Source organism: Podarcis liolepis (assembly GCF_965112155.1).
Source record: "Podarcis liolepis genome assembly, chromosome: 6".
Classification (NCBI taxonomy): Eukaryota; Metazoa; Chordata; class Lepidosauria; order Squamata; family Lacertidae; genus Podarcis; species Podarcis liolepis.
The window spans coordinates 23,479,065-23,502,833 of record NC_139559.1 but is presented as its reverse complement, the minus strand read 5'-3'; the positions used below and the strand labels follow the sequence as shown (position 1 = coordinate 23,502,833).

Sequence of the window (23,769 nt, the reverse complement as noted above, 5' to 3'; positions counted from 1 at the left end):
GTCATTGGCAGTCATGCTGGTGGGGGAAGCCCATGACTTACAGAAGTAGAATGGGGAATCTCCCCTACAAACAGCCCAATGAGGATTGTGCACTCACTCAGTGGTTCATAGAATTGTAGAGTTGAAGGGACCCAATAGTCGTCTAGTCTACCCCCTGCAATGCAAGAATCTCAGCTAAAGCATCCATGACAGATGGTCATTAACCTCTACTTAAAAACCTTCAAGGAAGGAGCGTCCACAACTTCCCAAGGAAGACCATTCCACTGTCAAACATCTCTTACTGTCAGAAAGTTTTTCCTGATGTTTTGGCAGAGCAAAGGGTTTGTGGGGAAATCTGCCGCCAAAATGGCAATTACGTTTACTAAATAAGCATATGAAGGGGTTAAGGCTCAGAGAGTTCCTCTATTTTTAGAGAAGACAGGACTGTTTGATGTCATATCCCCTATTCCTGTGGCGGGAAATAGGACAAAGGATCTTAATCTTTTCTGCTTCCTCTTTGTCTTGGTCTCTCTGATAAAGCAGAAAAGTGGATGGGAGGGAAGGGGATAGAACAGAGTGGCTGGAATCTCAAACGGAGATCTCACTGCAACATTTTTATGCAGTCCCACTTGTATTGTTAAAAATTCACACATACACTAGGGTCGCCATCTTTGTTCCGGCAAAATACAGGGTGGGGCAGTTTGGGAGCAATCCCGCCCCCCAATCTGGTGCTGAGGTGACTTCAAAGCAATACATTGCAAACTACAGCAGGATGGCCTCTCTGGAATTGGTCACACACACACACACACGAATTTATAAATCTGTGTGCTTGGCTAGGTAAAGGGACCCCTGACCGTTAGGTCCAGTCGTGACCAACTCTGGGGTTGCGGCGCTCATCTCGCTTTCTTGGCCGAGGGAGCCGGCGTACAGCTTCTGGGTCATGTGGCCAGCATGACTAAGCCGCTTCTGGCGAACCAGAGCAGTGCACGGAAATGCCGTTTACCTTCCCGCTGGAGAGGTACCTATTTATCTTCTTGCACTTTGACGTGCTTTCGAACTGCTAGGTTGGCAGGAGCTGGGACCGAGCAATGGGAGCTCACCGCGTCACAGGGATTCAAACCGCCAACCATCTGATCAGCAAGCCCTAGGCTCTGTGGTTTAGACCACAGTGCCACACGCGTCCCTTGTGTGCTTGGCTACCTAGAGCTTAAATACATGATCTTCCACACAACCCTTTGGATCCCTAACTTGGCAGAGAAAGGAGGGGGCAATACAGGACAAAACTATCAATACAGGACCTCACATTTTACATTGGAATACGGGACAATCCTGTATTATACAGAATAGGTGGGAACCCAACAGGCACCATTCGTATATGTACGAAATGGCTCAACACCCTGCTCCCTCCCAACACAGCTTGTTCCCAAGCAAAGTATTCCAAGCAGCAATGAGAAGGCAACTTCATACATTTATCCTGAAATCTCCTCTCTTGGGTAATGGCAAGAAATAAACTCTTTCCCCTAACCCAGCCTTTATTCTTATGGATGGAGGGAACGGACAACTGGAGTGTTTGACTATGCTAATGAATGGGAGCCTGTGAAGGGAGGCAGACACCGCCCCCCCCAACAGGAAGCTTGAGGCATAGACTTTTTTTCACCCACATCCAGAACAATCCTTGTTTTCACAGGTGAAACACTGAATGGAGCATTAACTCGCCAAGCCTTCCCAATGGGGTGGATTGCAATGGTTGATCGTACCACACACATTGCTGACAGCTGCACTCGGGGGAAAGCAGAGAAGGAATCCAGTGAATCAAAGCTGTGTAGATTTATCTTTGGTAGCTTAGCTCTGAATCAAGCAATTCATACATCGCACATAATGAAAATTTTTAAAAATGAGGCTTTGCACTTTAAAAAAGAAAGAAAGAAATGAAATGAAATCTAAACCTAGAACGGATCATATAAATAAACGTTTGTGGATATTTGCTTATTTTGCAACAATACACACTCTGTTGCTTGGTTTATTCCGAACCTGGCATTGATTCTCCTACTCCGCTATGAACATATTAGTACAGACTTAGGTACCATGGCAGGAAGAATCATAGAACTGTAGAGTTGGGACCCTGAGGGTCATCCAGTCCAACCCCTGAAATGCAGGAAACTCAGGCATCCATGACAGATGGCCACCCAACTTCTGCTTAAAATCCTCCAAGGAAGGAGAGTCCACCACCTTCAAGAGAGTCTGTTCCACTGTTAGACAGCTATTGGTGTCAGAAAGTTCTTCCTGATGTTTCGTAGGAATCTCCTTTCTTGTAACTTGAAGCCACTGGTTCAAGTCTGGAGCAAGAGAAAACAAGCTTGCTCCATCTTCCATGTAAGAGCCCTTGAGATATTTGAAGAGCGGCATGCTCTGTGTGGGCTTGCATTGATGTTTATCAACCACCACTGTCACCAACTCTCCCTCCCCTGAAGTGCCCCTCCCCTTCTCCCAAACTCACCAGCCAGCTTACCTGAGGCTCTTTCTTTCGAATGACTTTGTTTTTTCCAACACCAATCATAGGAGTCATCAAACCTTTTGGGCCCATGGACACGTCTGCAATCTGAAGATGCACCGCAATTGAGCACATGTTGCTTCATTGGCTACAAGAGAATACTTCTTTCAAGCCCGATTTCAACACAGGCTGGAGGGAGGAGTGGGAAGGCACCCTGTGGGCACCAGATTGGCAATGCATGAACTTATGGCATAATAAAATGAGAAGAGTTTGCTGGATCAGGCCAATAGCCCCTCTAGTCCAGCATCCTGTACTCACAGTGGCCAGTCAGATGCCTACTGGAAACTCGCAGGCTGGACCTGAGCACAAGACTATTCTACCCACCTGTGGTTTCCAGAAACTGGTATTCAGAAGCATTACAACCTCTCACTATGGAAGCAGAGCAGAGCCATAATAGCTAGTGGTCACTGATCGTCTCATTCTCCATAAAGAGTGGTAAGAACGGTGAACCACTAGCTTACAAACGTGAACCAACCTCTGTTTTATTTAATGTCTCGCCAGCCACCAAGTGAATCTGCTGATAGCACTTGATTTCTCTACTTTCTTTTACTTTGGGGCCACCAAATTTTGGCACGCAATCCCTGGGGGATTTGCAAAGGAGGCAAATATTACTTGTATATACTAGGGACGCGGGTGGCACTGTGGGTTAAACCACAGAGCCTAGGACTTGCAGATCAGAAGGTTGGCGGTTCGAATCCCCCAGCGGGTTGAGCTCCCATTGCTCGGTCCCAGCTCCTGCCAACCTAGCAGTTCAAAAGCATGAAGTGCAAGTAGATAAATAGGTACCGCTCCGGCGGGAAGGTAAACAGCATTTCTGTGCGCTGCTCTGGTTTGCCAGAAGCAGCTTAGTCATGCTGGCCACATGACCCAGAAGCTGTACGCCGGCTCCCCAGCCAATAAAGCGAGATGAGCACCACAACCCTAGAGTCGGTCACGGCTGGACCTAATGGTCAGGGGTCCCTTTACCTTTACTACTACTAATACTAATAATAAATTTTATTTATATCCCGCCCTCCCCAGTTGAAGCTGGGGTCAGAGCGGCTAACAACAGTAAAAAAACAGTTTACATAAAATCACAATCAATTAATAGAAATATATTCTAAAATCAATTCATTCTAAAATTCAGAATCAAATTAATTGCAACCATTGGGCTAGAGTTCTATGAGGATTACAGAAGGAGGGGGTCAGACTGTGCCTTGGCCAAAGGTCTGGTGGAACAGCTCTGTCTTGCAGGCCCTGTGGAAAGATGTCAAGTCCCGCATGTGAGGTTGTCGAAAACATTCACAATACCTTGGATCCCAAATGTCTTGTGATTCAAACATTTTGGCTCTGCGTGTTCCGGTTTGCGAACATTCTTTGGAACCCACTTCCGCAGCTTCCGATTGGCTGCAGGAGTTTCCTGCAGCCAATCAGAAACCGTACCTTGATTTCCAAATGATTTGGAAGTCGAACAGACTTTTGGAATGGATTCTGATCGAGTTCCGAGGTACCACTGTATTTAAATTAATATTGTTAATGTGCAAGCATTTAAAAATAAAATTAATATCAGTACAAATCGAGCACACCTGACAGTGCCAAATCACATTTCTTTTTGGGCCTCCGAACAACCTAGAGTGATAACACTGGGAGTATCAAAAACCATCTCCTGTATTCCCTGGAAAGGTGGAGGGAAACGGAAGTATTACATAGGTGTGTCAAGGAAGGGCAGGGCACTTTTGGGAAGACAACAAACGCTCCGCTTCTCAGCAGCAGATCCAAGCTGACAAGCTGCTTCCTGACTCCCAAAATCCAGGTGATGCAATCAGCATCAGAGCTGGCATAAAGGCAAACCACACTCATTAAAAACAATTTGAGGCATTTTGGAGCCACCTGAGACATGACGTCAGGTGGGGCCCATGGCCAGCTTCTCACATGGTGGTTTCCAGGTTTCTGAGACTTGTAGATACCATGGATCTGTATGCACCAAACCGTTATTTATTTATTCATTTGTTCATTTGTTTGCTCATTGTTTATATTTATACTTTATATCTGATTTATACTTTATATTTATACTTACTATCTGAAATATCTCAAAGCATTATACAATAGATAAATACCAATGTGCATCTCTCTGTAAGAGTGCATAAATACATATATATGAGCACACCCGAAGTATTTTCTCACAGATGCTGATGTGACTGTGGCTTTTAAGTGCATTCAAAAGAACGAAAACATGGCACGCCAACAAGGCTATCATTGAGCAACATGGAGAATGCCCAGCGTTTAATTAAGAGCACAAACTCTATGACCAATGTAAAGGTCTCGTGCAAGCAACAGAAATGACACGAGGTCCAGATTGAGAGATACATATATAATTGGGTGATTCTGGAAGATCAGAGCATTAGCAGGAACACAGTCAGAATTCCATCTCTGTTTTCATTAGTGACAGGAAACTTTTAATCCAAGCCTGGCGTCTTCCTGTTGCTTGACTCTGTTAAAGGAGGTACCAAACAGGCCTGTCATCTATGCAGATGAAGATGAACAACTTCCATATTTAGGGCCATGCACGTTATGTGCTTTAATATTTATTTTTTTTAAAAAAGAACTAATTATTTCCAAGACCGGCTCTACCATTAGGTAAAGTGAGGCAGCTGCCCCAGGTGGCAGATACTTGGGAGGCAGCATTTGCACTTCCCTAGCTGTTGCCCTTCAGCCCAGGGCATTCACACCCACCTGAGCTAGTGTCACCTGGCTTGGCTGTCACCTAGTCACCTAGTGTTACAGAAAGCACTGAGGCCTAGCGGCCTGGTGCCTGCCCCTAACAATACTGAAAGAGTGCAGCAAATATGGGGGCATTATAGTAGCAGTGGCATGTGATTGGTGCTTGGGGAGCGCCTGATTCCTTGGGTCATGAAGATTCTAGGTTGCTCATGGTTCTGCCTCAAACTGTGTAGGTATCTACACCAATCAGCATCCCTGGGAATAGGGAATCAGCGCTTGGTCCGGAGGTCTGTTTGCTCAAGCCCCATCGCTACTGCTACAAAAGGGGAGGAATTTGCTTCCCACTTTTGGATGGAATGTGAAGAGGGAATGTATTGAGTCTTCAGCTGGGATGGTTTGCAGGGAGTTGGGGCTTCTACCACCTGGAATTGGCCTTATTTCCCTCAGTGTAGTCACCTGCTCTCCCACCTTCAGTTAATGATGGAGGCTATGGCTGGTGGCCCTTCATGGGGGCTGAGTGGAAATTTCTTGGTGGACCCTGAAAAGACCATGTGGTCCATCTTGTCCAACAAATTCTCACTGTTTCAACTTTCAAATGGTCTTCCTTTGGACCATTTGAGAAAAGTTGGGAACAAAGTAAATATTTTTTAAAAGAAATTTTGAGGAGCCAATGTGCATGTGCTTGTGACTACCTGATGTAAGTAATGAGGTGACTGTGGGACTTCACTCATCATTTTAAGGCAGGTTTACAACATCCTGCTTGTACTTGCAGCATTGCAGCATTCGGTGAAGAAAGGATTCCAGCCTGCAGATATTCTTAGGAAGACCACATGACTATGGACTATAGAATCCTGTCTTCAAAGAAACCCAGCACACTGCAAGTGGATTTTGTGTTGGTTGTGTGTGTGTGATGGTCCTACAATTGTTCTTATTATGAATTCCATTTATAGATAGCATTCCCAGCCTCCTAAGATTCACCACATTGTTCGGTTTTATTATTTATTGGTATTTAACTGACTTTTTATTGATGGCTTCTGTGGTTTTGCTGATATGTTTCTTTGAATTTTTGGTTTTAAATGTTGCGTATGCATTTTTTACTTTTTAAAATTAAATTATCTTACCATGTTCTATGTAAATCGAACAGTATATAAATATTATTGATGATGATGACACACACACACACAGTAAAATAAAACCAATGTCAAATAATTTACATTAAAAAAATCAAAGATACATAAGCAATATTCATATTGACAATACCAACATGAAGTCAAAGAGCATTACAAGGCAGCAGAATGTACAAAATAAAACACACTACAGTATTCAGACAACCACTCACTCCCACCATCCACTTTTAGAACACAAACAGGGCATTTCTTCAGGCCTGAGGGCCTTGGACCCCCAAGGGGTCTCTCAGCAAATCCCACTGATCACTGTGCACCATGTAGTAATGAGCTGACTATTTCACTCTATATCTGAGGATCATTTTAATTAGAAATGCCACATAGTGACTCACATGCTTCTTCAGGAGAGAAAAAAAAAGGCATGTGTTGTGCTATTGAGCTATAGCCTATCCCACCTTATGGCTGTTTAGTTCTCTCTCTCTCACTCACTCTCTGTCTTTTTGAAAACATCACAATCACCAGGTATTAACTTGAATATAGGAAGTCCTGGTTCTTTTACAACATGAGCCCTGCCCTGGTACCATTCCCATGAGTGAGTGAGTTTTCCTCACGTGCTGGAAGGAGCTATAATCAGGGTGTGACTCAGGAGAATTCTTTGAAGTTTGGGTGTTTATACAGGTGCATTACAGGTGTCAACACCCATAAGCCCGGCTACAACAACACATGCAATCTATAAAGATGGTGCAATGCAATTATTTTCGAGGGCCTGAAAAGTTTGATGCTGCTGATATTAAGTATGAGGTAGATGGGGAGACATATAATCTTAACCCTACCCACGCATCTGTTTAAATACAAGTCTTGTTCTATTCTAAGCGTTCACACCCGATTCCTGAAGGCACCATGAAGACACTGACGGTCCTTCTCCTTGTGGGGCTTCTGGCCCTTTGGACCGAATTACCCTCTGCAACTTGTTACAGAATAGGTAGGTAAGATGCGAAAAAGTTGAAAGGCGATTCTGGAATACAGGACAGGGGAAAAAACATTTGGAGTAGCTAAAGCTGGGTTATCGGTAGTTATATCCACAAAGCCATTTCAGGGCAAGTAACTTTGTCCTGAGATAAAAAGGACTTGGTCCTGCAGAAGAGAGAAACGGAATTCATGCTGTCTTGCTATATAATATTTTTGCAAGGGAAAAAGTTGTCATGCTGTAGTTTGTGTGGCTGCCAGTAGGCGGCAGTGTGAGCTGCAGCATGAGCAAGCAGAGCAGGAATGGCAGGCAACAATAACAGAGACGGCAGCCCCCAATATAATTCTGCACATGTTTGCTTTGCAGCTATACGTTACTGAACTCTGTGAGTTCAATGGGACTTATTTCCAGGTAGTAAATGTGCATAGAACTGCAGCCTTTTTAGGGCAAACATATGTTTGTCTATACTCAGAACTTGAGTTGAATAAGACTACAGAGTGTGTGAAAAATTGTAGCCTGAGAAGTTAGTCACATTGAGCATAGTGGGAGTAAGAGCAAGCATGTATATAGGACTGCATTGCAATGCTAATAATACTAATAATATCAATACTACTACTAATAATAATATAAATAAATAAATTCATGCTACCTTCAATTAAACAGAGCTGGTGGTATGATGGCCACTCTTAGGCACTCTGGAGAAGGTTGCCAGTGGGCATGGACAGAGTTTTGTAGTTTGCATAAGGGATACAGAAAGCCAAGAGCAATTCTTAATTCTCTCTAAAACTATACTGTATTTTTTTGGGGGGGGGGTGAGGACATGATTGAATTCCATTTATTTAAGTATACAATACAGATTGGAATGTTGTGAAAAAGGTAGCAGTGTAGCAGAGCACATGTGACAAAGACTCAAGTCACCAAAAGTGATGGATTGTTTTTTTTAATGAGAAATAATTGTTTATGTTGTTTATTTTTTATATTTTTTAATTTTAGTATTTTTAGACTGCTTTGACATATGCTTTAAACAAATAGAAGTGCTGAACAAACCACATACAGTATCAATATCTATATCTTCTATCTATCTATCATAGCTTACCATGCCTGCTGGCAACTTTGCATCCTTAGAGATAGGCAACATTTTTTTGATTCTCACATCTTGGGAGAATCATGTGATCACAATGACAACTGTAATTTCCTTTTCTTACAAATGAAATGTTTAGCTGGAAACATCTTAAAAGAGATAAACGAACCATTCATTATTTATATAGAACTTAAATTGTAAATTCCTTTGTGTGTCTCATTTATCTTCACAAAATCATAGTGACTTGAAAGATTCCCCTGTCTTACAGAGTTAGTTACTGACTCTGAGAAATTGGGCACTTTCAGACGTGCTGCTTATTAACACAGATTTGGCTGACGTCCCATCACTTTTCTAACAGCAAAAAATGGACGGAAGAAACGTGTTGGAAAATTTCACTGGAAAGTTATCATTTAGCAGCATTTCCCAGGGTTTCTGGCCTACATAAGATTTGGATAGATGGGGAACCTATAAAATACATGTGGAAAGAATGCAGGATAGTGGGCTCTTGCATACCTAAAATGTGAGCTTCCTAATTATAAATTCAAATGCAAATTTTGCTACGGACAACATGGCTGCACTATAGTCAATAGAATTTTAAAGTGCGTAAAAGTTCATATTTTGATGTTCAGATGCTGTTCTTTTTTATTTTTGTGCTCTTTTTATTGTAATTATTAGTATGTTTTGATGGATCGCACTCATACACACAAACTCATATAAAATTGTAATTCTATTACTGTTTAACTGTTTTTAATGACTGCTTCCCCCTCCCATGCTTTTCCCTGTCAGAGAAAAAGGTGGGTAGTAGTAGTAGTAGTAGTAGTAGTAGTAGTAGTAGTAGTAGTAGCAGCAGTAGCAGTAGCAGTAGCAGTAGCAGTAGCAGTAGCAGTAGCAGTAGCAGTAGTAGTAGTAGTAATGATAATGATAATAATGATAATGATAATGATAATGATAATGATAATGATAATGATAATAATAATATTTCAGGGATGTGCCCAGGAAATCCATTTCAGTGCTCCATGCCAGGAATTAGTCGTTGCAGGAGTAAATATGACTGCCCACGTAACCTCCAGTGCTGCAACTACAGATGTGCCAGGGTCTGCAGAGCTCCATCACCAGGTATATTCATCAATGACTGACATTTCAAGGTACAATTTCTTAGTGCATGCATATTATTGGAAACAGGGAAGGGGGAAACCAGTTTGTGCAAGATGTACCACCATTGCACACCTTATTCTCTGGGGCAGCCTAAGTGGCTAAGCTCTGCCATTCGAAAGGGTATTAATGGGTGTATATATATAGGTGCAACAATATATTCCATAAAATATGAACAGGTGCCAGGAGTGGGTCAGTAATAAAACACCCAGTGTCAGTGAAGTTGACTCTTTATTCAAAGAAACCCAAACAGGCCTAGTGATCACAGGAACTCTTCTCAGTAGGTCTTGCCCCAAGAAGGCAGTTGCAAGGACTGGAGGTCCCTGCCGTCCCACTCCTCTCTAAGATTCCTCCCCCAGTTCCTTCCCCAGCAGCCCAAGCCTTTGTCTTGTCTCTGTTCTGCCCTCTTCATTCCTCTGGGTGTTCTGGGAGACCATGAGGAAGGGGAGCTGGTCACAGCAGAAGGGGAAGACTCTGTGGCTTCTTCATGGCCATTTTACCCATAGGCGCTAGGGGTGTGGGGCACCTGGGTGCCGGGCTCTCAGGGGTGCCAGGCCAAGAGTCCGGGGCCTGAGAGTTGAATCCGGTGAAGAGCCCTCCTGTTGGTCGGAGCGCCGCAGTGGGTTCTTCTGCTGTGGACGGCTTTGAGCTGCGAGTTCAGGGGCGACTGAGCCAGCAAGACGCAGCTGGCTGGCTCCGACCTCCTGCGCACCTGGGACTGGGCAACTGGGGGGGGGCGCTGAGCGGATCTTTGCACCCCGACGCCGCATATGCTTAAGTCAGCCCTGGGCTTCTTCAGCAGCCTGTCTCATCTCTGTCTCCTGGCCCCCCTCCTCTCCTGCCTCTCAGTCTGGACTGCTCTCTGCCCCAGCCTCTTCTTGCTCACTAAGGCATGTTCCCTCTTCTGCTCCCAACACTTCCTCCTGCCAGCCTGCTCCTTGTCCCTCTGACCACATATGGGCATTCCACCATCAATCCCCTGGCTCTGAACCTTCTTCCTCAGGGAGTTCCCCAGCTGATACCTCCCACCTCTGCATCCAGCCCTTTTCTATGGGCCAGGCGAGAGGGACCTACTCAGAGTTCTCTCTATGAAGCAGATGTGTTTGGCTGTGAGTAGGAACAAGGTGTGTGTCTTTTTACTAATGAACTGCATCAATTCACCTTCCTTTTAACCCTCTGAGAGATGTGTAATGTTGGAGCTGGCATTGCTGGGCACCTGCCAAGGCCCACATTGCCAACCCCTGGAGACCCCTTGCTCTGCTCCCCCTACTCCTTGCTGTCACTGCCACTCGGGCAGCTCCTCGCTGCTCACTCAAACAAATGCCCTCTCTTACCATGCAAGCAATGATAAGAGCAAGGAGATAGGCAGCAGCGGTCATCTCTTACCTCTTGATTTTCCTGTGGACACTTGTGCCTAGAGGGGTAGTCAATATTTCACCACCCATTTGTAGGATGGCCATTTCAAGGAAGTATAAAAGAAGAACAGCCACCATTTCCCCCACCCATCTGCCCATCCAGAGGTGCATGGGGGGGGGGAGCTAGCATTACTGCTCTGACTCTGGTTCGCTTCCGAGCAATGGTACTACCACATATTTGGAGAGACGCTGAGTCTGTAAAGTATACATAGAAAGCTGAACCAGATTGTCAGGTCTTGCAGGCTCAGGCTGTGAACTTACTCATTCAAATGTGGCTTTTGGTACCGCCAATAGGGCTGCACAATAGTCAAAAGAAATACTAGAATGTATTCATTAGTGTCTGAGCATTGGTTAACGATGCTCCTTTTGTTCTTTCCCCCAGTGATATCTTGGTATTGCCCACGGAATCCATTTAGGTGCACTGTCCCAGGAATTGATCGTTGCAGAACTGACTATGACTGCCCAGGAAGACAAAGGTGTTGCTACTACAATTGTGCCAGGTCCTGCAGATAAGGTATCACCACCGAGGGCTAAGGACATACCTTGGACATCATCTTGATAGATGCAGCCAGGCCAAAAGACCAAGGGGATGGAGCACCTGAGGAGCGGTTCCAGCATTTGGAACTTTATAGTTTAGAGAAAAGATTAGTAAGAGGCAACACAGTAGAAGTTTACAAAATTCTGCACAGCATAGAGAAAGATTTTCTCCCTTTCTAACAACACGAGAAGTTTTTTCACGTCCATAAAAGCTGAATATTGGAAGATTTGGGACAGATACAAGCAGTGCATTGTTGAACAATGGAACCCACTCCCACAAGGGGCAACAATGGCCACCAACTTGCAGGGGTGCCAGTTCCTGGGGGCTGATCTGTTTTGGGGCCCCTCAAAATCTTTTGGGAAGGGGCCGGAGGGCTCCCAATGTTGAGGCGGCAGAGGAGGCTGAGTGCGGGTCCAAGCATGGTGCAGCTCCAGTGGCCGGCTTCTTCCCTTTCTCCCCTGCTGCGGAGGGGAAGGACGGTCAAAGCAGCCTCCTGCCAGTCGCTATGCCAGGAGGCGGAGGAGCCACTGGCCATTGAAGCTGCACGGCCACTGCATTCAGCTCTGCCCCTGGCTCCTCCCCTCGTCCTGGCATCACGTGGACAACGCTGGGCCTAATGACGCCCCCGCAAGCTGGCACCTCTGCCAACTCGGTTGGCTTTGAAAGAGGAGCGGGCAAATTCATGGGGGGCAATGCTCTGTCTCCACAGAGGCAGTGTGCTTCTGAATGCATGTTGCTGGAAACCACAGGAGAGAGAGAGAGCCTGAATAAGATACCGTATTTTTTGCTCCATAAGACACACTTTTTTCCTCTTAAAATCTAAGGGGAAATGTCTGTGCGTCTTATGGAGCGAATGTGTGGTCCCTGGGGCTGGGGGGGAGGAAACCCGGGCTTCCCCCGCCAGCCCTGACAAGCTCTGGGGGCAGCTTCCTGAGCTGCTTTTTGGGGCTGGGGGGGGGGGACCCGGGCTCCCCCCCCGCCCCAACAAGCTCCTGAGCAGCTCTGGGGTAGCCTATGAAGCCTCCACAGGGCAGCGGAGAGCCTTCATCCCACTGCCCTGGGGAGGCTTCGCGCGGCTATCCCTGGCTTTTGCGGGAGGTGGAGGAAGGGACAAAGCGAGGCTCTCTCACTTCCCCCACTTCCCGCAAATGCCCCCAAGACCTGCTCTCCCTTTAAAGAGCTGTGTGGAGCGTGTGTGTGACTCTTGGGGGCTTTTCCCCGAGGAGGGAGAAGGGCAGCCCATCAGTGACGGGCTGCCCTTCTCCCTCCTTGGGGAAAAGCCTGCAAGCGCCGCACACATGCTCCATGCGGCTCATGAAAGGGAGTGCTGAGCAGAGCCTGGGATGCATACAGGCTCTGCTCAGCACTCCCTTTAAATAATATTTTTTCCCTTGAATCCCCCCCCCAAAAAAAGTTATGGTCAGGTGTGCCGTATGGAGCAAAAAATACAGTAGATCCTCTAGCCTTGCTTGTTGGGGACTTCCAGGGTGGCACCTCCGGCAAATGGCGGACTCCCTCTGAAACGGAGGGACAAGCTCCACGAGAAACGGGTCTTTCCCGCTACGGCGAAGCGGGGACCCTCTAGAAATCACAGGCGGATGAAGCCTGTGAACTTGGGACTCGGCGGGCACCCTTAGCGCCCCCCCAACCCGCAAAGGAGCCCAATAACGGGCTTGTTGGTTCCCCACAGGCATCTGGGTGGCCACCGTGAGAGCAGGATGCAGAACTTGATGGGCAGTTGCCTCGATCCCGCAGGCTCTTTGTCTTTTCCTGTGCTCAAAGTCTTATGATGGGCCTGGTGCAATCAGGGAAGCTGGGAGCCACGGGTTATCCCTATATACCAACAGTAATTGGTCCACTCAAAGATATCGCCCTGTCAGTTTGGATTTTATTTTGATCTGACAAATTTATCAGAATTTGGCTATTAAGCGCCAGTGCAGGGCACTTCTCTCTAGGACACCAGAAAGGGCTAAGCTCTGTGCTTTAAAGGGGCATTTATATGTCTGATAAATGAGGAAAAAAACATGGTAAGATATTCAAAATGCTAAGATTCCCAATTAGAAGGATTTAGAAGGAGGGACCTACTCTGAGTTCTCTTTTCCAGGGAGGTAAGGACAACAACAGGCGGGAACATTTTAGGAATTTTCTCCGAGGCTGGGAGTGAGGAGGTACAATTGTCTAGGATTATTTTGTTCTCTGTCACCAACCTTGTTGTTTTTTTGTCTCCTTTTCCCATCCAGAATAACATCCTGTTGGCGCGCCTGAAAAGCAACACCTGTGCCTGAAATTCCCCCAATTATTCATCTTTTCATCATGCAGGGAAACCACTTTCTACCCAACTGAATGCAAGTAAAGGGTTTATCTGACTGAGTCATAATCAGAGTAGATCCACTGAAACCAATTGACTTTTGTTAGTAAATCAAATTTTTTTTGTGGGTCCATTCTGAGTATGACTTAGTTGGATACCACCAACAGTCTTTTGTTTTTGTTGTTGGCATTTCTCATCTGAGTCTCAGGACATCATGTGGAAGGAGAAGAGAAGTGAAGGAACATGCTTTTACTTGTTACTTAAAATATTGGTGGTCAGCTATAACGTCTCCTTGGAGATTTTCTTGAATGGGCCACATATTGACCAAGAAGCTCAGATGAAACAGGAGCATTTCTGTACATTCATCTATTGGACTATAATAGTAGACCTTGCTCTTGTGATTGACAGTGAAGAAGTCATAATCTGCAGCAAAATGTGTTACATAATAGGTTATGGGCTATTGGTTATTTAAATTGAATATACAACTTCTAACACAGAGCAAGCTTCCAGATTCATCCCAGTGGGTGAGAAACTCCATGTGGTTATAACTCTGACAGCTTATTTCCAGTTCCTGCATCAATCTGGGAAATGTTTATGCAACAAGAAATTACCTTGCAACACCAGTATTTACAAACACCGTCATCACAAAATAGGAAGCTTTCCTCCTGTGGATCCAGGACTCATTTATCTCTCACTCTCTCTTTGAAACTATAAATGAAAATGTCATACAGTTACACTTGCAGAAGAAATAAATGCATATGGTTCAAATTGTATATGCAAATTGTTATTCCAGTCTGGAAGAGCTGCAATCTATATTATTTTATATTGCTCTATTTCAATTGGAGATTTCCACAAAATAGCAGCACACCTGTTGCAGAACAGGAACTACACAACCAGTTCTGAAAGGTGAAAATTCCAGGTAGCCTGACCTTGCAAGTTGCTAGATCTCAATGGAGAGAATCTTGGGCCTGGACACACTTTCATTTCTGCCTGTACACACTTTCATTCACTTTCACTTTCCTAGGATTTGCATCAGATCAGTAGCACTGGCCCAAAAGCTTTTCATTTACAGTGGTACCTTGTTTTGAATCCGGGATCTGTTCTGGAGCTCTGGACGCTCGATGAAAGGGACGCTCGACAAAGCGCTGCTCTGGGCACACAGGCGGAGTGGTTTGCGCTTCTGCGCATGTGCGAGCGGCAAACCTGAAAGTAACCCATTCCAGTACTTCCGGGTTTGCCACAGACGTTGGCAGAAATGGACAGTCGACGGGCCGACGTTTGCGGAGGTGTTACTGTATATCGCGACACAGAAATAGAAAAAAACACTGTATCACAACAAATGAAAAACTCCTTAAAACCCAAATAAAAATTGGTTCCCCTCCTGATCTGATCCTTTTTTTACCAGTTGTCTCTGAAGCCTGGAGCTGTGCTGGTCTCTACCCAACACTATTTTCTTTATTTTAAAAATGTGTCCACCTCTTGCACTCTTATGGGAACTGCAAACAACTACATATATGTGAGCATAAGCAGTTTTCCTTTCCAGTGCCAACGTGTGTCAGCTGTGTGACCACAATGCAAAAGTTGGGAATGACTGGGGAATGTAAACCTCCAAATTGCCCCCCTTCCCTGGCTGCTGCTGCTGCTGCTGCTTCTTCTTCTTCTTCTTCTTCTTCTTCTTCTTCTTCTTCTTCTTCTTCTTCTTCTCCTTCTCCTTCTCCTTCTCCTTCTCCTTCTCCTTCTCCTCCTCCTCCTCCTTGATCACTCGTAGCCGAGTAAGATTGTCTTTCATGAACATGGTCTTAACAGTGAGTCTGTAAGTGACTGTGGAGACCAATTCTAGATCCACACATCCTTCCACAGTGGGAACATTGGTTTCCGGGCAGGAGTTGATCACAGCGAGGGTTTGCCAACCCTGCCTTTCTTTTAGCACATTTCTCTCTTTTGTCCGGAGTTTGAGCATCTTCAAAGCCCACAACACCTTTGGTAAAGGCTGTTCTCCAACTGGAGCGCTCGCAGGCCAGTGTTTCCCAGTTGTCAGTGTTTATATATTCCATGTTCCAAAGTTCAATGGTCTTTTACAACCGCTGGGTGGTGGCCCCACCAGGCGTGGTAATCCAGTCAGGGGGAAAGGGAGGCAGACTATGCTTAGGACACCTTTTCTAGCCCCTCCCCCTTTTCAGGGTGAGGAGAGTGGATCCTAAATAGGACTGCTCAGTCATGGATATACTGTAGCTGCTGAGCTGCTCAACTGCCTCATTCCTTGAGTCGGAGCCACTGAATCTGTATCCACCGCCCATGTGCTGGTTCATGACTAGGGCCTTCCAGATTTCACAATCCTGCCCCCATTACCAGGGGAGCAGAGAAAGGGTAGGGCAAGAAGGAAGAAAAACAGAAGTGATGGACAGAGTATCCCATGTTTTCAGGGATGCCTCCTTGAAATAGTGATCACTAAGGTGTGGCATGAAGACCTTGTGGATGGCCCAGGACAAAACTAATCTGCAGCTTGACAAGAGGAAGAAAACAAAGCACAAATGGAAGTGTGGATAAAACTTCAGTCCATAATTACCACCACCAGAGGGCAGACAGGAACTATTGGCTAGATTTGTGAAAGTTACCCAATTCTCTTAAAAAACAACGAAAACCTTCAGCTCTCTATGACTCTTAAAGGTCTCTTCCAAATAACCTGTTTATTGAGCATTCATTCCTATTTCTTATAGGGTGGTCCTGCTAAACAATTTTCCTGCACATTTCCCCATCACCTACCTCTCTACAAACAGTCGGATTTTTGTTGAAAGTGGGTTCCCCTCCCTGCCAAATCCGCTTTAACTGTTCAACCTGCGTTTGCCAGGAGGAGTTTAAATCCCACCTGCAAACCCATTTGTGTGAGTACAGTCAGGACAGTACAACCAATTCCAATACAGTGGTACCTCAGGTTACAGTCGCTTCAGGTTACATACGCTTCATGTTACAAACTCTGCTAACCCAGAAATAGTACCTCAGGTTAAGAACTTTGCTTCAGGATGAGAACAGAAATCGTGCTGCGGCGGTAATGCGGCAGCAGGAGGCCCCATCAGCTAAAGAGGTGCTTCAGGTTAAGAACAGTTTCAGGTTAAGAACGGACCTCCGGAACGAATTAAATACTTAACCCGAGGTACCAATGTACTGAGTTGCTTTCCTCTCTCCCACTTTATTTGGCAAACATGGAACTGATTTCTGGAAAAGCAGAACAAACTACAGAGCCAGATTTAGATTTTTTTTTTTTTACCATTTAAACAAAATAACCATCAAAAATATTAGCCAGAAATTGATTTCAAGATACTTTTCAAGAAAAAGTGACTAAAATGAACCCTTGTTTACCTATATTCTAATATACCTCATTAGAGCATGACAAGGCTCTATAGGGAGCCATGCGTCCAACTTTATTGAAGAAACTCCTCTATTAGAAGGCCCTGGTTTGTGTCTGACTTTTTTCACTTCCTCCTACTATAGTAGCTCTGTCCTCTTTTCAACATGGCAAGATCTGAAGTTGGTTTGTGCAAAGATACACATGAAAGACTCTTTTGGCTTCTTTGATTATGTTTTAGTGTCCTGGCTGGGTCCAGAAAGAATTTTAACCTGCGTATAGTTCTTGTGAGATGGAATCTGAAACAAAACGTTGCAATGTGTTCTTACCTTGTAACTGGAATGTTCCTGTTCAGGGTTCCAACCAGCCAGCCCCAGAATATTATGGCAATACCTCTCCCAATCGTGGGTCCACACATGTTGTTGTTGGACCACAACTCCCATCATCCCTGGTCACTGCTAGCTTAGGGATGATGGGAGTTGTAGTCCAACAACATCTGGGGAACGAAGGTTGAGAAAGGCAGGTGCAGACATATTGAGCTATGTGAATCAGTCATCTGTCTCAGTATAAGGCACCTTCTGATGCTTCAGTCAGCAATGACTAAATCCTATTGGCCATTAACTTCACAAACATGGTGGTCTCCTCCTGGGGGCATCATCCATTTCTGTCACAGCAATCAAATGCAGACTTTGTGGCTACAAGATCCAGCAAGTTCTCTCTCTCTGTCGCCCCAACCCTTTTGTCTTTCCTGAACCTCCGTCAGCATTAAGAGTGCCACCGAATTCCAGATTTGCTTGCTTTTTATTGTCCAGATTATACTGGAATATTAAGAGTTGTTAACACACACTGGTTCCAGTACGTGCAGTTGTTGCCACTCTACATGCAGTCTGTGATGACGGTGCAAAGAAATTGCTTACAGTTTTCTGTTGTTGCTTTTCTTTATTAATTTTCCTGCAAAGCAGGTGACGCTAGAGGAAGATTAGCAAATCTGATTTCCCAACTCAACGGTAGCCTTGCAACTCCTTAAATACCAGCCTTGCTCAGTTCTGAGCAGTAGTCCTTGATTGCTGGAAGAGCCATGAAGACACTGGTGACTTTTGCCCTTGTGGGACTTCTAGCCCTTTGGCTACCTTTCACAGCTTGTCAGAAGACTCCAAAAGGTGAGGCATAAAACCAGCAGCAATCCTATATCCATTGACTTGGGAGGAAGCCCCAGTGAATCGTGTACCACTCAAAGATTGGTGGGGCCCACAACTATATATTTGAAGTTTAAAGGAAGCCCCATTTCTTCTTGTTGGGTGTGCTTACAAAGCCTCTTAAATTGGATAAGATTAGTCCACTGGTTGTATTTGAAAGCGGTCTTTGGTAGTTCAACAATATATTTTGTAGTTTGCTTATGGTTTTGCCAGTTGCCTTGAACAATGAGCTGGGGCACAAATATTTAAATAATGCACCAAGATACAAAACCTACTATGCTGATTCAAAAGACTTCCAACATTTTCCTATTGCAGGCAAACCTGGAACCTGCCCGCCAAGTCCTTGCTTATGCACTGGCCCTCAACCAGATGAGTGCATAAATGACTATACTTGCCAAGGACGGGAAAAGTGTTGCTATTCCTGCTGCGCAATGCGCTGTGTGGATCCAAGATTCCGGAATGTGGAATGTAAGTGGGACTGTGGATTCCTGAGACTGTGGGTGTAATTCTGATGCCCCAATTTACCTCTTTCTCCCCTTCAAACACTCATCAGCACAGTCCCATGCCTCTATGTCCTTTGTTTCTGGGGAACCCCAGCCAGATGGGAGGGATTAATAATAATAATAATAATTTTGTTTCTGCAAATACAGTAGATCCAGTCCCTATATTCTCTCTTGCGCTCTCTGCTTCCTTTTCAAACTGTTGAGGCAGTTTGAACATCACCTTCCCCTCACCATTCATCTGGGTAGGGACAACTGCTATCTCCCATCTCCCATATAGCTTTGAAGAAGAGAAGACAGACACACACACACACACACACAGAGAGAGAGAGAGAGAGAGAGAGAGAGAGAGAGAGAGAGAGAGAGAGAGTTGCTGCAAATATGTACACCAGGGATGGGGAGAGCCAGGTCTCTCTGTCTGACCTGTAGGACTATCCCCAGCTAACACCTCCTCCTCTGACAACAGTCTTTAATTAGCACCACTGCAATGAGAGGGAAAAGCCACTGAACAGTTAATGTCTCTCGGTCCAGAAATCAAAGTGGCTTTCCTGGACCATGCATTGAGTTTCTCTTTCCACCCTCCTCCTTGCTTCTGCAGTAACAAGTAATGACTGGTGATTCTACGTAAGGAGCCAGTTTACATATTATAGCCGTGTCTGTCTTCCACTTAGTGAGAGAGAAACGTATTCTGCAACAAAATTCACATTAGTGGCCAAGAAGGGCTCTTTGCAAACCAGATCTCCTGTGTTCTAACAAATGCTAGAAAGTAATGTTCCCAATGTTTTGATTTCTTTCCAGGATGTTTCCCCTTCATCCTAAGATGGCTGAAGACCACAGGTGTTGGCGGCTCATCATGCTTATGAAGATTGGGAGAGAAGCAAAATGCTTGAGTGGGAAATGGGCTTCTTTTTCATTATTTTTTCTATTTCCCTGCTAATAAACATTAAAAAAAGAAAGCTTGGTCACTTGTGATGATTGTCTCTTTTCTTTTTCTTGAATTGCATGTGCTGCTGCTGCTCATCCCTGTAGGTTTACAGTCTAAAGGAGAGGCAGTATGGGTTTAGAAGTTAAAGTGTCCGACTAGGAGTTGGGAAACCAGGTTTTGAATCCTCACCCAATAAGCCTCTTAGAAGCTTAGGTAGGATATAGATGGAATAATATGTAAACAACTGACTGAGCTCTTCTATCCCATCCTGATCACTGAGATTGTTTGGATAATATAATAATAATAATAATAATAATAATAATAATAATAATAATAATATTTTTTTACTCATACCCCGCCCATCTGGCTGGGTTTCCCTAGCCACTCTGGGTAGCTCCCAACAGAATATTAAAAACACGATAAACATTAAAAACTTCCCAAACAGGGTTGCCTTCAGATGTCTTCTAAAAGTCAGATAGTTGTTTATTTCTTTGACATCTGATGGGAGGGCATTCCACAGGGTGGGCGCCACTACCGAGAAGGCCTTCTGCCAGGTTTCCTGTAACTTTGCTTCTCGCAGTAAGGGATCTGTCAGAAGGCCCTCGGCACTAGAGCTCAGTGTCTGGGCAGAATATAGGGGGTGGAAATGCTCTTTCAGGTATACTGGGTCAAGGCCATTTGGGGCTTTTAAGGTCAATACCAGTTGAATTGTGCTCGGAAACATACTGGGAGCTAATGCAGGTCTCTCAGGACCGGTGTGATATGGTCTTGGCGGTCACTCCCAGTCACCAGTCTAGCTGTCACATTCTAGATTAGTTGAAGTTTCCAGGTCACCTTCAAAGATAGCTCCATGTAAAGTGCATTGCAGTAGCCCAAGTGTGAGATAACTAGAGCATGCACCGCTCTGGCAAGACATTCTGTTGGCAGGTAGAGTCTCAGCCTGTGTGTCAGATGGAGCTGGTAGACAGCTGCCCCGGGCACAGAATTGACCTGGATGAGCTCTGTTAGTTGTCCCCTGTGTTACAAAGGGCCACATGGCCTCTACCAGAAGCCAGGCATTTAGTGTTGTTGGTCCCATACTTCGAAACAAGTTGGCAGAGCATGGCTCCCACATTGGGTAAAAGATTCCTGCCTTGCAGGGAGTTGAACAAGATGACCCTCGTGGTCCCTTCCAATGGTATGATTTTATGAACTCTATGAAACCCTCATTCAGCAGGCATGCTCACTTTTGACTTTAAGGTGCCAACAGGCCAATGCAGTTATTTACATTTTTCTTGAGTAGTCTGCCGTTATAACAATTGTCCTCTGTTGTTTGCAAAGGTTTTTATGTTGCTGTCCACCACTCTGATGCTTTATGAGAGGGAGATATAAAAATAAAGAAATCGATGCAGAAAGAGATGCGGGAAATGACCCAGGAGCAAGTGTAGCCTGTTCAGTCACTGATTAAACACCACAATCCCAAGTGGAAATATCATTAATTCCAATAGTATGGTACAGCAAGATGCACAACATGTAAGCAGTGGAAAAGACTAGCTAGAGCATATGGTGACTTCTAGGTCAATGTACAGCTGGAGAAGCCTGTAAGGCATTTAGTATTTTATTCTAGGGAGTGACTGGAGCAGACTGAGATCAATTTATGAGTTTGGGGCATTAATGTTACATAAAGCAGCAGGAGGAATTAGGAACCTGTAGAGGTTCCTTCGAAGACAAACAGGAAGAAGAGATCTGGAGGGTGGTAGTGATGTCTCATCTTCATCTTTAAATATTTTTTTTTGGTTTTCCATTTTTCACAATATAATAACATCATATCCCCCTTTATAATTTTTTAGTTTAACTAAGCTATCGACTTCCCTCTGTTCTATCGTCTGGTTTTTATAAAACAAATCTTAGATCCACACATTTGTATCATCTTGTTTCTACATTTGTTTTACAATGTTTAAAATTTAAAGCATATATAGAAAGTTCCTTTCAATAATTGCTGCATAGATCATTGCAGTCCTGCAAGTGTCTTTACATGTTTACAGTTACTAATTATATATTGAGTAATTTTACTCCAGTCTCTCAGAAATGCTTGGACTCTCTGGTGTCAGATTTTTCCCATCAGCTTTGCCAGTTCTGCAAATTCCATCATCTTCGTCTGCCAATCTTCATCCGTCGGTAATTCTTGCTGTTTCCATTTTTGGGCTAACAAAATTCTTGCTGCCGTAGTGGCATACATAAATAATTTTTGATCAACTCTTAATATTTACTCTCCTGTCATACCTAGCAAAAAAAAGCTTCAGGTTCTTTTGGAAAGGTATATCTAAACATTTTTTTAACTTATTATAAATATTTCCCCAAAATAATTTAACTTCATCACATGTCCACCACATATGGTAAAAGTCTCCCTCTTTGACATTACATTTCCAACAATTTTATTTTTCATTCTATACACTTCTAAATCCAATAAATCTGTGTTTTCCAACTTCATCCAATCCCTTCACCAGGAGAGGCAGAACACTTCGTAGTATAACTTTAAATAGGAAGCTTTCCTCATGGAGGTCCACGACTCATTTATCTCTCTCTGTCTCTCTGTCTCTCTGTCTCTGTCTGTCTGTCTGTCTGTCTGTCTGTCTGTCTGTCTGTCTGTCTCTTTTGAAACTATAAATGAAAAAGTCATACAATTACACTTGCAGAAGAAATAAATGTATATGGTTCAAATTGTATATGCAAATTGTTATTCCAGCGTGGAAGAGCGCAGTCTATATTATTTTCTATTGCTGTATTTCAATTGGAGATTTCACCAAAATAGCAGCACATCTGTTGCAGAACAGGTACTACACAACCAGTTCTGAAAGGTGAACTGCAAACAACTACACATATGCGAGCATAAGCAGTTTTCCTTTCCAGTGCCAATGTGTGTCAGCTATGTGACCACAATGCAAAATTTGGGACTGACTGGGGAACTTACACCATACAAATTGCCCCCCTTCCTTGGTGGGTTCTTCTTCTTCTTCTTCTTCTTCTTCTTCTTCTTCTTCTTCTTCTTCTTCTTCTCCTCCTCCTCCTCCTCATCACTTGTAGCTTAGTAAGATTGTCTTCCATGAACATGGTCTTAACAGTGAGTCTGTAAGTGACTGTGGAGACCAATTCTGGATCCACATGTCCTTCCGCAGTGGGGACATAAGTGTCCAGGTGGGAGCTGATCATGGCGAGGGTTTGCTATGCCTGCCTTTCTCTTAGCACGTTTCTCCCTTTCATCCAGAGTTCGAGCGTCTTCAAAGCCCATGACACCTTTGGTAAAGGCTGTTCTCCAACTGGAGCGCTCACAGGCCAGTGTTTCCCAGTTGTCAATGTTAATATATTCCATGTTCCAAAGTTCAATAGTCTTTTACGACCGCTGGGTGATGGCCCCACTGGGCGTGGTAATCCAGTCAGGGGAAAAGGGAGGCAGACTATGTTTAGGGCACCTTTTCTAGCCTCTCCCCCTTTTCAGGGTGCGGAGTAAAGGTAAAGGACCCCTGACCGTTAGGTCCAGTCATGACTGACTCTGGGGTTGCAGTGCTCATCTCGCTTTATTGGCCGAGGGAGCCAGTGTACAACTTCCGGGTCATCTAGCCAGCATGACTAAGTTGCTTCTGGCGAACCAGAGCAGCACACAGAAATGCTGTTTACCTTCCCGCCAGAGCGGTACCTATTTATCTACTTGCACTTTGACGTGGTTTGAAATGATAGGTTGGCAGGAGCTGGGACTGAGCAACGGGAGCTCACCCGTCGCGGGGATTCAAACAGCTGACCTTCTGATCGGCAAGTCCTAGGCACTGTGGTTTACCCACAGCACCACCCGCATCACAGGATGAGGAGAGTGGATCCTAAATAGGATTCTTCAGTCATGGATATAGCTGCCGAGCTGCTCAACTGCGCCAATCCTTGAGTCGGAGAAACTGAATCTGTATCCACCACCCATGTGCCGGTTCATGACTAGGGGCTTCCAGATTTCACAGTCCTGCC

At 44.7% G+C, this 23,769-nt stretch overlaps 1 protein-coding gene and 1 long non-coding RNA gene across 2 annotated transcripts; both read left to right on the top strand.

Moving 5' to 3' along the window:
* The first annotated feature begins 7,176 nt into the window (after positions 1 to 7,176).
* Positions 7,177 to 14,588, top strand: LOC310709117 (waprin-Enh1-like). Its single transcript, XM_083508348.1, has 4 exons — positions 7,177 to 7,336; positions 9,387 to 9,518; positions 11,352 to 11,483; positions 13,748 to 14,588. Exons 1-3 carry the CDS (start codon positions 7,255 to 7,257, stop codon positions 11,480 to 11,482), a joined length of 345 nt encoding a protein of 114 aa, XP_083364474.1. The 5' UTR covers positions 7,177 to 7,254; the 3' UTR covers position 11,483; positions 13,748 to 14,588.
* A 3,572-nt stretch (positions 14,589 to 18,160) lies between these two features.
* On the top strand, positions 18,161 to 19,806 carry LOC310709122. The gene is made up of 3 exons (XR_014527315.1): positions 18,161 to 18,318; positions 18,670 to 18,822; positions 19,653 to 19,806. It is a non-coding gene; the product is annotated as an uncharacterized lncRNA (long non-coding RNA).
* Positions 19,807 to 23,769: the final 3,963 nt, after the last annotated feature.

What these genes read in the sequence shown, in the direction of transcription:
- LOC310709117 (XM_083508348.1), top strand. Translation starts at nt 7,255, where the DNA reads ATGAAGACACTGACGGTCCTTCTCCTTGTGGGGCTTCTGGCCCTTTGG. An exon ending in TGCAACTTGTTACAGAATAG is followed by an intron (nt 7,337 to 9,386) that starts GTAGGTAAGATG and finishes ATAATATTTCAG; the next exon opens with GGATGTGCCCAGGAAATCCA. An exon ending in CTGCAGAGCTCCATCACCAG is followed by an intron (nt 9,519 to 11,351) that starts GTATATTCATCA and finishes TCTTTCCCCCAG; the next exon opens with TGATATCTTGGTATTGCCCA.